Genomic DNA, 13402 nt, shown 5'->3' with positions numbered 1-13402 from the left:
TAGTTTTTTTGTATTTTTTAGTAGAGACGGGGTTTCACCGTGTCAGCCAGGATGGTCTCGATCTCCTGACCTCGTGATCTGCCCGTCTCGGCCTCCCAAAGTGCTGGGATTACAGGCTTGAGCCACCGCGCCCGGCCAATTTTTGTATTTTTAGTAGAGATGGGGTTTCACTATGTTGATCAGGCTGGTCTCGAACTACTGACCTCAGGTGATCCATCCCCCTCGGCCTCCCAAAGTGCTAGGATTACAGGCCACCGCGCCCGGCCTCCTCATTTTATGTAACTTGTTGCTGCAGTAATCACATACTCAATATTTTGTTAATATTACTTTTGAAAGTCTGCACTAACAGTGGAATATAATTGCATAGCTATAGGTTGAGGCCAGGATTTTTTTTTTTTTTTTGAGATATAATACAAAGGATACTGGGCATGAAATGGTTAGACTAGAAGTTATAAACCCATGTCGTTCAAGGCAGGTAGGTAACGGAGAGGTTGAAAGGAATGGGGGATTGGTGGTTTGGGTTCCTGGAAAGACAATAGGGACTGGTTGAAATCTGCAATTTAAAAGACATAATCTATTTAAAGGCATTTGTGGTAGCCAGCCTCTAACATGGTCCCCAGTGGTCCTCATCCCCTGGTATTACCCCCCTGTATAGTTCCCACCTACACTGTACAGGGTTGGTCTGTGTGACCACTTGCACATGAACGAAGCGATGGCATAATACTTCTGAGCTTAGGTCATAAAAGACTGCAGCTTCTGTCTGCGTACTCTCTCTGTTCTCTCTGGGGGAGGTCAGCTGCATGTCATGCGGTCATTCAGGCAACCTAGGGTGTGAATGATGTGGCAAGGAAATAAGGCCTGCTAGCAAATGCTCGGTTGAGCTTGGAAATGGGTCCTCTTCCAGCATCTCCAGCCAAGAGCTTGACTGCAACCTCATAAGAGACTTTGAGTCATAACCATTCAGCTAAACTGCCTCTGGATACCTGACCATAGAAACTGTGAGATTATATGTTATTTCAAACCACTAAATTGAGGGTAATTTGCTATATAACAATAGATAACTAATATAGCATTTGGATTCATTTTAAAGTATCAATGTGCACGTGCACACACACTTTGTTGATGAAACAACATATATAGCTCCAGTTTATAACCCTGGGTTTCTCAATGAAACCTGGATCTACGGAAGCCAAAAGGTATGGTTAACGCGGCACTTGAAGGTCATTTGGCAGCTCAGTTTCTGCTGGAAGGGAGGAGATGAAATCCACTCAGAGCTCAAGCAGGGAGCTATTTTATCCACCAATGGATACAGAATATAATTTTTCTTAACACTGTAGAGTAACAACAAACATTGGGACAGAACCTAGAGAAATCTGACAGAAATCCTGTTTTATAATACAGAGAGCACTTGGGTTAGAGTAGAAAGCCAGGTGGAACTTCAGTCAAATCAAAATAGAAAAGTACTTCCCCGTCACTAAAAACTAAGAACAAGCATTTCACAAAAAGTAATGGAAGAAGCAACCTGCTATGGTCTGAATGTTTGTGTCCCCCCAGAATTTATATGTTAAATCCCTAACCCTCAAAGTGATGGTATTAAGAGGTGGGGTCTCGGGAGACGGTTAGGCTATGAGGGCAGGGCCCTATGAATGGGATTAGTGCTCTCATAAAAGAGACCCAAGAGGTTCCTCGCCCTTTCCTTCATGTGGAAGTGGGCCCTCTCCAGACACGGAATCTGCCAGCACCATCATCTTGGACTTCCAGCCTCCAGAACTGTGAGAAGTAAATTTATAGGCCGCCTAGTTTATGGTATGTTTTTTATAGAAGCCCAAACAAACTAAGACACAACTATTCTCAGAAATCCTAGAAATAACGTAGTCACTTGGGGTCTGAAACCAGAGATTGAGAGGTCACTCTCCACCCAATAGGAGAAGCAGTTCTTAGGGGGACAAGAGTACATATGACGTTGCATAGCTATAGGTTGAGGCCAGGATTTTTTTTTTTTTTTTTTTGAGATACAATACAAAGGATACTGGGCATGAAATGGTTAGACTAGAAGTTATAAACCCATGCCGTTAAAGGCAGGTAGGTAACAGAGAGGTTGAAAGGAATGGGGGATTGGTGGTTTGGGTTTCTGGAAAGACAATAGGGACTGGTTGAAATCTGCAATTTAAAAGACATAATCTATTTAAAGGCATTTGTGGTAGCCAGCCTCTAACATGGTCCCCAGTGGTCCTAGCAGAGGACTAGGATATGTCTTTGAATGAAGATGCCTGAGGGACTGAATAAAGAACCCGGACAACTAAAGAAAAAAGCTACCTATGGATCAGAATTGAGACAATTTCTTCAGGTAATGGTTTTTACTAATAAGTTAAGGAAGAATTGAAAGTGCATTTTAGAATTCTACTGAATACCCTTTGTAGGCTTTTGCATAGAATTACTCCAGCAACTACGCTGAATATAGAGTTAAATACGGAGAATAAATTTCTAGAGTTTAGATCCAATCATTTTCAATAAATCCTTTTGTTCTTAACATTAAAGAAAACCCTCAGGTTTTGTTACAAATAGAGGCTGACAGGAATGGGTGCCCTACTCAGTCAGAATCCCAGGCCAGAAATCTGCACAAACAGGTTAAGTGGAAGCCTTAATAGGATACTGCTTTAACAAGAATTATTTCTGTCAACACAATGCAGAGTCATTATCAGGCAATTTCAGAAAGTGCCAGGAAGCATCATGTGGAAAATTATAATCAAGGCCTGGCTGAAGTTGGGCCATCATTATGGAAAGTCAGGAAAAATGCTAAGTGCGGCGTGGTGCTTGGCATTTTGTGGAAACACCAAAAATGTCAACTGGGGAGACTGAGAAAAACATGAGGGAGGAAGATGCCATTGGAAAATAAGCATAAAAGAGGATTAGTGTAAGATGAAAGCCCGTGTGCATAAATTAGTCAAATATAAAATACTGATAGTCTGTGATTTATACTGCTTGGAAGAAAATAGGCCATTATAGATACAAGAGACTGTTAGTTCAGGATAGTTGTCAAAACCATTGCATTAAAATGCTGCCTTTTTCTCACTGTTTTCACTGATCTTGACATTCTCAAACAAGGGTTGTGGTAGACTGGTGGGCCTAGAACCTAGGTAGAGGTTAAAAGAAGACAGGATGAGCTAACTATCTTTAAGAAGACTTGAGGGTTCTGGCACCCCACATGGTGTATTTCTACTTTTTTGCTATTTTTAGGTGAGACTGGGTTAGTTATTAACTTCAGAAGGAAGAAGGAGTCACCAAGAGAAACAGCTTGAGGAGCGAGGTGTCAGGAAGCTGCTGAGGAGGTGGAGAGGAAGAGAACTGTACCGGTTTTCCCTCAGTGGTGGTGGTGATAGAATATTTATGGGCTGACTGTATGTGAGGAAGGATTATATGATTGAAATACGAATTTATTTATTTTTGCTAGTTGTTCCTTTATCCACTTTGCCTTTCATTTGAAATTCAAGGGGACACTCTAGGCTATGCTTGCTGTCTCATGGAAATGATGTGATGAGAGAAAAGTGAAAAAAAAAAAAAGTATAAATCTGGCTTTTATGTTTTTAAAAGCCCAGACATTTAGAGGAACAGAAATGACATATAGACAGAATATTTGAAAGAAAGCACCATGGTTAAGGACATGCTGCCTCCTTACCCTCAACCCAAAGTGTAAGAGGTTTCTTGGCTATATCAAATATTACACTATGGGAAGCTGCTTTCCCCAAATCCAGTCCCCAAAACTAAATCCTTAAATTTATCCAGTTACTTCCCCCCACACTTGATCATGTGCTTTAGGAGAGTCTGGCCGAGATCCAGCTGCTGGGTCCTGACTGGTGACAGCCAATGATGGTGGCCCCATCCTCCATGCTAGTGATTGTTTTAGGCATGAGGATTCTGCAAAATATATGTGAATGGACAGTTTTCCTCAATTTTAAGAAGAGATGCAAACATAAGATGGCCTCTTTCTGCCTCTGAAAGTGTTGCATCGAGAGAAGATGTTGCAACTGCTGTAGCCATTTTGCTTCCAGCCTGAGGAGGAGGCAGGCAGACAGATGGAAAAAGTCAAAAGAAGACTCACAGAATCAGAGAAATGAAGCCAGAGCCCTGAGGCTTGTGGAGAGCTGTCTTATCTCCGAGCCTCTTTCTATGTATTATAAATTGCATTATAGTTTAAGGTAGTTGAATCTGCTTCTTTCGTGCCCTGCTGCTAAATGCATCCTAATTGGTACAGTGGCTGAGAGGAGAAAGGAACATGAAGGGTAGTGAAGAGAGAGGAATTACCATCAGTGCCTGGAACAAAGGGACTAGCCTTGAGGGACCCCCACAATCGGAAGATATTCCACATCTTCATCTCACCCAGATCCCCCCGGTGAACCCTAAACATCTCCTGGACCCAGGCTGTGCCAGTCTTTCCCATAAACACCTGATGAGGATGTACCTTCCATGGCAGCTAACATGAGCACTGAAGATTGCTCAGCAGGAATGGCAATTTCTCCTTAAGCAGAAACAATGTTAAATTTGTTAAAACATGCACGGTTATACAAGTATGTGAGACAGATTTTTAAATCTATTACAACTTCTGGAAGGAACATGCTAATTACTACAGGATGTTGTGTTTCGCTAATATCAAGCACTGTAAGGTGGAGTTCCCTAAAGCTACATCCTTCTCCTTCACTGTCCAGGTTATTGTACTCTTTGATTGCAATTCTGCAAGGCACTCCCAAATGCAGTGGGGTTCAGTAAGTGTAGGACTCCCTCGTAGCAAACTAGTCACCAGAAATCCGAAGATTTTCTCCTAGCTCTACCTTTGTATCATTCTTGTGGATTTTGGCTGCTTGCTACATTTCTTACTTGCAATCTGCCACCTTCCACTTGCTTGTCTCTTGGCAACACCTGTGCATCTTCTGACACTATCTTTTGCATCTTGAAACAGGCCTCAGATGACCCTACCATTGGCCTCCCTCCCACGGAAAATAGACACAGACCAGTATGGCTGTCATCCTGAGTCTCTTCCCAGATACCTGATCAAAACAGAGAACGGTCATTGAAAGGCCATTTCCCCAATTTGCCTAATCTTCTAGCTCTGGCTGCCTTGAGATGATGTAGTTGAGAGGTTTGGCAGCTGAGGCTGGGAGAAAGATGGGATAGTGGCATGGTCAAGTGGCTGATATGGGAAGGGGAATCTGACTGATTGAAGTTGGAAGAGCAAAGGCAAGAAGTGGGTGGTGGGGATTGGGGGAGGAGAAGAAATGAAAGATGCTTAAAGGGAAATTGGTATAACATCTAGGAGAACATCTTAGAATACGTTTGTAGGAGGACGGTGAAATTCAATTGCCTGCATGTGCATTGTGGCTCCTTTACTCATACCTGCTAGACCTTGGGCAAGTTACATAGCTTCAACTCTTAGTTTCCTCATCCATAAAATGGGGATAACACCACAACTACTCCACAGGGGTATTGACAGAATTAAATAAGATAATAGAGGTAAAGAATTTAGAACAACACATGCCACTGGGAAGAATTCAATACATGTTAGTTTTATCATTATTATTACTCATATACTTGACAAAAATATTTCTATATTACCTAATTTCTAAAATTGTATGAAGAGGGTTACATACTATCGATGAATAGAGTATTTCTATCTTTTATTATAGAGTTTTTCAGCTAAAAATATGATTCATATCATAGAGGTCAAAATAAATTTGGTATGACAATACCACATCAGTTCTTTAGAGTTTACTTTCTGTGTCATTTGTGGCTTCAGCATCTGCCTGCTACTTTCTACTTTTCTGGTACACACAAGTATGGGATAGTGAGAGACAACTGTGCCCTTTTTAAGTGTAACATGTTAATCTTATTAAAAATAATAGCAAGAGAAAAATGCCATGGATATTTAATAACCTTTTTAAAGAGTCATTAAATTATGAAAACACTACCATCTGCAGAAAAGGGTATCAGATTTGTCAGGAATTATTAAAATTTACAGATTAATCCTAAATATTTTTTGTTTCTCTATTATACTGTCTTTCAATTGCAGGCCTATTATTTTCCAAATGTAACTTTTAGTTATTAATTTAAAGGTTGATCTGAGTTTTCATTATTCTTTCTTTTATTTATCTATTCTCCCGAGCATGTTAATGGGCAATGGAATGCCTAAAACATGTGAGGAGAGCAGAGGAGAAGGAAACAGTCCCAGAAGTGAATGGGCAAATAGACATGGAATAATTGAAAGCTGGCTGCAAGTGTTATATATTATTTTCTATGGTAGTAAGTAGATTTTAGAAATACTTAAAACCTAAAGAGGCACTATAAGTAAAGATGTATAACTGAAGCCTACATTTATTTGACAGCTACTTAATTTTTTTCCCTGTAAAAAAGAACTTCCAGTTTCCCAAGACCCAACATTGAATTCCATCAGAGGTAACGGTTCTGGACTATTGGATTAAATGAGGAGGCAGGAGCTCCTATCTCTTGCAGGTGGGCAGCCAACAAAGTAACTTCAACAGAACAGCAGTTGGTCCTCTGGTCACTTGGGAAACTCAGAATTAATTGAGATGGGCATCAACAAGGGAGAAGCAATTCTTTTGTAAACAAACAAAACTGTAATCGTATGAAATAACCTAGAAAATAGATGACAGGAGACCTTTCCAATTTGTGATTTGGTAGAGAATAGTACTTCTGTTTCTGTCTGACCTCTGAGACATCTTTGCAGATACTGAAAATATTGTAATAGATAGTGGTGACTCTAGAGTCTTTAAAAAATTCTTTTCCTCTGGCCAAACAGTACAAGGAGAATTTGTTTTCCAAATTAAAAATCCAGATTCTATGAATTTTATATTTAAATATACTCAAACAGTAAGGACCTTACATTACAAAGCTGAATGCTTTTTGAAGACCATGTTAGAAGAATATGGATCTGTTGCAATATGCAATGTGTGATTTCTAATACAGTGTGAAAACAGGGCCAGGGATGAAGATAGGGACACATCTCAGTTTGCCAGGGATGCTGTGATGTGGGTGAGCATGAGCATTGTCTATGGACTGAATTGTGTCCCTCCAAAATTCATATGTTATGGTCCTAACCTCTGAATGTGACTGTTTGGAGAGAGGGTCTTTAGAGATGTGATTAAACTAAAATGAGGTTATTAGAGTGGTTCCTAATCTAATATGACTGGTATCCTTGTAAGTAGAGGAAATGTGCACATGGCTGGGTACAGAGAAAAGTCTATGTAAAGACTCAGGGAGAAGACCATCTACAAGCCCAGAAGAAAGCCTTCAGAAGGAACCAACCCTGCTGACAACTTAAACTTGGGCTTCTAGCCTCCAGACTGTGAGAAAATAAATTTTTGTTGTATAAGGCATGGCATCTAGTACTTTGTTATAGCAGCTTGAGCAAACTAATACAAGTTCCATTTGTAGTAGAATATGTTAAACATTATTACATAGTCCATGCCTGCACTCAACGAAGACTGGTTCCCACCATTAAGACAAGTTGCTCCTTCTACCACTTGGATGGAAATCAGCTTAAGGAGAGATGTTAGGTGAGTAACAGTCAGTGCAAGGGCCCCTACAGTAGGGGCAGGGGAGAGGGCAGTGTGTGAAAGGAAGGGCTAATTTTTTTTTTTAAGGGCTAGTTTTTTTTTCTTTTTTTTCCCCCTATCATTTTGTTTTTATAAACTCAGGGCTTTATTTTTTTTTTTAAAGAAAATTCTCTATTGCTTTCTTATTACAAGAGCTTTACTTGTTCATTGTAGAAAAATTAGGAAATACAGATTAAAAAAATGAAGAAACAAAATATAACTGTGATCTCACCACTCAAAGGTAACTAACTGTTCATACATTCTTGTAAATCTTTCCATACTTTTTTCTATAGATATATGAATTTATAGAATATATATAAATGGAATGATTTATTTTTTGTTATCTTTCTGTGTCAATAATTTCTAATTTAGGGCATCATTTCTAATGTCTGATATTGTTTCATTGTATCTATTATATCCTAGAAATAGAATTGGTAGGTGGGATGTGTCTAGACTTAGACATATGTAAAGACTTTTAATATATTTTGCCAAATTGCCCTCCAGAAAGGATGTAGCCATTTATATTCAGCAAGTCTATTTTGAGTGCAACATAAAGCCCTGTCACTGGTAACTCTTGACTCAGCTGCTCAGGGGCTTTCAGCCAAAATCCTAGGAGGGGAGTGAGGAAACTAGAGGACACTGAAAAGCTGTGCCACAAGTGACTCAGATCCTGCAAGTGGCTCGATGGAGGAGTGTCCCGTGTTGGTGGCGGAGGTTTTTCCTGCCTTAGCACAGGACAGGCTGCGAGGAAGCACGGCAGGATCAGCCGTCCTGCGCCCATGTGGGACCTGCAAGCTCTGCCAGGAGGAGCCACGTCAGTGCAGCCACTAGGGGTCGCCCTGAAGAGCATGGGACCCACAGGGGTGTGGAGTGAAGCGTGAAGTGGGGGCTTGTGTTGCTCACTTGAGCGTGGAAGAGATATCCCTGAGGACCTCTGAGTAAGCTGAGAGGGACCCGTGGAATGAGGTTCCAGGGATTTCACTGCAGGGAGCCTGAGATCATTGTGATTATGACCCCTGGTTGTTAATTTTATTCCTCGAGCTTTCAGGGCCTGGGAAAATACACGTTATTTTAGGGAAAGAACAGAAGGACTGATAGCCTTTGCAGTTTTTATGCATTAATGGGAGATGGTATTTGATTTTGGTTCCTTGCCCAGTATAAGAGATCCCAGGGGGCCTAGTTAAAAGGGAAGCCAAGCTTATCTTAAATGAAAAATAAAATATTTTATTTTATAAACATAAAAATTATGTGGCACTCAATAAAATGTGTTGGCAAGTGAATGTCTGCTACATAATATGATAAATAAAATAGGTTAACTCTTCTTGGGAGAAGAACTTGAATTTTACTTATCATTGGAAGACTTTGAAATAACTTTCAGCAGGAGCCTCTCTAAGGAAGATAAGCAGTGGTCTGATTTGCTGGTAGATGGAGTGTGTGAGAGAGGGAAAGAGCACCTTCATTGTTGACCAGAAATGATCACCCTTCTTATTGGTGTTTCAAGATATTCACAGAGCACCTGGTGGTTCCTGGGTCTTGGACCTTTGCTGGTCAGACGTCACATATACATCAGAATGACAGTCCCATTGATCTTAATGTGGCCCTTGTCTGATAAATACATTTGTAGATACAAGTGAAGAATTAACAACATTTTGTCGGCTTCTTTGAAATGTAAATTTAGCTGCCAAAGTGGTTTCCAAAAGTAAACTTATGTTCTGTACATTTGCCCAAGGCAACGAATACATTTCCAATAAAACAAACAAACAATTCTTTCCCTGGGGTTGTTTTCTTCTATCTTCAAGTGGCACTATGGAGAATTAATTACTTCATAATCTCACTCACTATCGAATTAAAAATGGTTACGGAAAAACAGGGCTTACCATCTATCACTGGTTTTGGCTGAGAACTTTTGAGGCGCAGCGAGGGCCGGAAGCGGGTTCGGTCGTTGAAGCTCCAGCTCTTCTGCACTTTGGTGGGGCTGCCCTCAGCTGTGATGTCGGTGCTTGGGGACCTCCTGTCACCTACTGAGGCTTGTCGGCTCTTAATGCTCTGGCCCCTGGGGCTAGCCATGCGCACTCGCTCCTTAAAACTCAGCTTCTGACTGTGGAGAATAGAGGCATGATTATTCCATTTTAAGCAATTTCTTCCACTTTGCTTGGGTAAATAATTTGATGAAGCTCATGTGGTCATATATTTCAATAGACGATGTTTTCAGCATGTAGGAGCATAGCAATTATATTTCCCTTATTTAAGATTTGAGCTTTATCTAATCTCTATATTAGCATTCATTTGAGATCAATCTCATTCTACAGGTACATACATCCTTTTTGGATTCATTGTAGAAAGGACTGAGGTCATACAGCAGTTTGTACACAATTACACTGTAGATAACCAAGAACTGTTTTGGAATTCACTTGAAAAACAGTTGGGTAATTTTAGCTTTAACCTCAACTTCTGAGATTAAAAAAATTATATTTTGTTTGGGAGCATATCTCTTTGTAATTTCTAGACATTTCTACAGGTAAACAGGGATGACAGTTACATATATACCTACATTTGGCATGCATTTTATATTCCAGGCAAGATTATGATATCCATAAATTCATGCAATCTCATAGCAGTTGGTAGCACCACATACATAATATTAAACATACAACACTTAACATTAGATTTCTTTTATGCTTACATTCATTCTTGTGAGATGAAAACCACACAAGATAGAACAGCCCCAACATATAATGAATGTGATGACTGATGAACAGAATGAGATGTTATGTTCACTAACACAATTTCCTGCTAGTTAACAGGTTATTGATTTGCTGTGGCAGCTACTGGTAAATTATATTTGTTCAGGCATTCAGTTCTCTGATGCTGGCTAAGATTCAATTGTTGTGGGCTGATAAAAGAAGCATTAACAACAATCATAAAATCCAAAGTGCATCTTCACACATTCCTAATCAAGAGATATGCTGTGATGTGCTAGGAAGGGCAGGTTGGGATTAGAGACATGGGGGCTAGGGTCCTCATCTCTAACATGGAGATAAACATAGCAACACAGCTGAGGGATTCTTATGGAAATCAAATGAACTGTAAGAAGCTTTGTGTACCCATTCTTGTTTTTTTTTTTTTCTTGTTTCCTTTGTAGTGTAACTATGCCATTCATTAGAAGGTGATACTGTCATCAATATGAGAGGCCCAGGACTCTGCAGGGCCTGAAGAAATCATGGGCAACGGATCTGAGGGAAGTCTCTCAGAGCAGCTACTCTGAGTCATGCCGCGGCCTTTGTGGGGTATGAAAGCAGCGTTCTCATGGATAAGGCTTATTTGAGACGAAGTGGAGGCCTTGTTTTTTCCACTTACCGCAATGTCCACTGTCCCCAACTGCAGCATGCCAACAGCAAATGTGTTTAGTGGATATGTGTTTTGTAGCTAACAAGAAACAGTAACATTTATTTTTCCATGCCTAGTTGCTTAACAAACGATATTCTAAAAGGGCACCACGTTTTATGTGTGTTTACATGAAAACAAATCAAATCATGATCTGGTGGTCAGGGAGTTCTGGAAACAATAAACAAGTTGACCATGCAACTGACAGCTCCCCTCTGAAATGCAGACACAGCTAAGTCCAGCATGACTTGCTGAAGGCACATGCAAAGAACAGGCGGGGCAGTCTGGTGATGAGGTTAGGTGGGTTCAAGAGTTCTTTACGACAATCCCAACAGTGGAAGGGTTTATCTGTACTTGACACATGTGTGATTAAATGATAGATTACATTAAACAAGAGCAACAATAACATCATAAATCCGCATCTTTTCATTCTCAGGCTAGGTTTTCCATGTCATCCCAAAGCCTTCAATTATTTCAACAAATCTGTCAAAGGGATAGTGCCCAAAAATGTCTACTTTTCTCAAGCTTTTTTTTTTTTAAATTGTAAAAGTTTCAAATCTCTTTTTAGTTTCAACACATCTGTTCCATAATTTAAATTTACAATGATCTAGTTCAGGAAGCATATGCTCACTTCTGCACCTTAATTTAGATTAATGAATAGCTCAAGTTGACATAGGTATCATTACAATTGGTCCTCACTGTATTCGATTTTATCTATTACCTTTTCTGGAACTAACAGATGCTAATTACCATAAAAGGTTGGCTTTTGAGAAAAATTATTTTCTCAGACTTTCAAGATATACCTCTTTTCTATGCCAACTAAATAAAGAAATGGATAAGACATCATAAAAACATTTAATATGAAAAATTAAAAAAATTCAATTATTAAAAAAGTAAAAACATCCAAAATGAAAGTATTAGCATTAAATCCACCATGGTTTATTTATAATAAACATATTTAAAAAATCATTCTTATAAAAATATTTTTAAAAATTGCCTCTATGAAACATTTTGACATTACCTTATGAATAAATTGGAAAGTGGGAATAATATTCTCTAAATCTTAGTACCATTTAAAACATTTAAAGTTGACAAAAATAAATTCTAAGTAACATTTCCCTTTTGTTCTTCTCAACTACATGGATATTTGCTAATGTCTATTATTTTAAAGATTTCCGAGGATTATTTAAAAATAAACTCAGCATATTACATGCTAAATTAGAAAAAATGTAATGTTTTCACTTTCTCTTTTGACATAATTATGTGAAAGTTAAGAATAAATCAAGAACTTTTTAACCAGGCAAAATTTTCTTTTCCAAGGCAAAGATCGGTTCTTGTGTCCTCTTACAAAAAGCTCACTTTATTATTTTTCTACTTTGTTTCCCTTTGAAAATCAACAGAGTGTCTTGATTACATGAGTATTAAGCTGATTAGGTGACTGTTACTGAAAACACACATTGAATTGATTAAAAATATAGACTCTTCACTAGTACACTGAAGTTTTCATTATTTTCCTGTTTTTTTGGGTGACATCTATAAATATGATTTTTGAAGAAGATTTATGTAGCAGTACTTTTAGGAAGAATGCCAAGGATTATCCCCAGGAGACTAACAAGGAGATCTTGTTTTGCAGAAAATAACAAAAAATTGCTGTGGTCACTGATTGGAGCATCTCTCTTAGTGTACAGTCCCACATTTACAGTTGAGGACCATGCTCAGCAGAGCCTGCACTGTCACCCTGCAATAGAGAATTCTCCCGTCTCTGGGAATCAGATGTACAGGTTATTCAAATGGCCTAGCATGCAGTCTACTACCGGCTGTTCCCTGCCAGGGAACTGTGTGGCATCATCATAACCCCACAGTAATCTTCTGGGACTTAGAAGGCTGTAGTTATTGTTATACTTAATTAGGGTTTTAGCCCTTCATGGGATAAGCATTCTACAAATTCTCGCCTCAGGCACAATATGGCAACTGAGCCATAACAATTCAGTGCGTGCAGCAGCTCAGCAGTTGTCCAACCACAAGGAGGCGCCAAAGGGCTGACTGCCAGTTCTACGCGGGACGCCGACTATTTGTCCCAGCGGTGGAGAGTATCAAAGCAGGCAACAGGCAAGCGGGTTGAAAACCTCATTCAAGAAGTCCCTAGAACGAGTGAGTCTCTGAACAGGGCTCAGGTGGGGTGGCGGTGTAACCTGGTCATGCACCTGAGGTTAGTTGGCATTCTCAAATCTCATGTCAATAGCCCGGATGCTGGGTACCTCTGCTTCCGTGAGGTGTACATTCTGAAGAGCTTCTGCTTATTACTACAGAACTTACTAGGAGTGAGGGAAATAGAGCAGCACATTACTAAGCATTTCACGAATAGGAAAGTGCTTAGGGATTCTTTCTTTTATAAAAACAAAGCCATTTGGCTT

At 39.6% G+C, this 13402-nt stretch overlaps 1 protein-coding gene and 1 long non-coding RNA gene across 8 annotated transcripts in view; one reads left to right on the top strand and one right to left on the bottom strand.

The window, feature by feature from the left end:
- The window catches only part of KCNQ5 (potassium voltage-gated channel subfamily Q member 5), a 564981-nt gene that overhangs the window by 59353 nt on the left and 492226 nt on the right, over positions 1-13402 (bottom strand). For 4 of the 6 annotated variants that reach the window (XM_017958018.3, XM_021936800.2, XM_021936801.2 and 1 more), the window contains 2 exons: positions 13247-13303; positions 9482-9702 (listed from right to left, as the gene is read on the bottom strand). In XM_017958018.3, the coding sequence (XP_017813507.2) occupies positions 9482-9702; positions 13247-13303 (278 nt within the window). The remainder of the gene's footprint in view (positions 1-9481; positions 9703-13246; positions 13304-13402) is intronic. The other 2 variants (XM_017958019.3, XM_017958020.3) reach the window with 1 other exon arrangement.
- LOC116275305 lies at positions 821-13028 on the top strand. 2 transcript variants are annotated; one of them, XR_004184319.1, is made up of 4 exons: positions 821-998; positions 6403-6501; positions 10747-10891; positions 12946-13028. It is a non-coding gene; the product is annotated as an uncharacterized LOC116275305 (long non-coding RNA). The 2 variants fall into 2 exon arrangements; XR_004184318.1 differs by lacking the exons at positions 6403-6501; positions 10747-10891; positions 12946-13028 and adding exons at positions 2192-2347; positions 3238-3317.

This window comes from Papio anubis, chromosome 6 (genome assembly GCF_008728515.1).
Source record: "Papio anubis isolate 15944 chromosome 6, Panubis1.0, whole genome shotgun sequence".
Taxonomy (NCBI): domain Eukaryota; kingdom Metazoa; phylum Chordata; class Mammalia; order Primates; family Cercopithecidae; genus Papio; species Papio anubis.
This window is presented reverse-complemented; position numbering and strand designations above follow the sequence as displayed.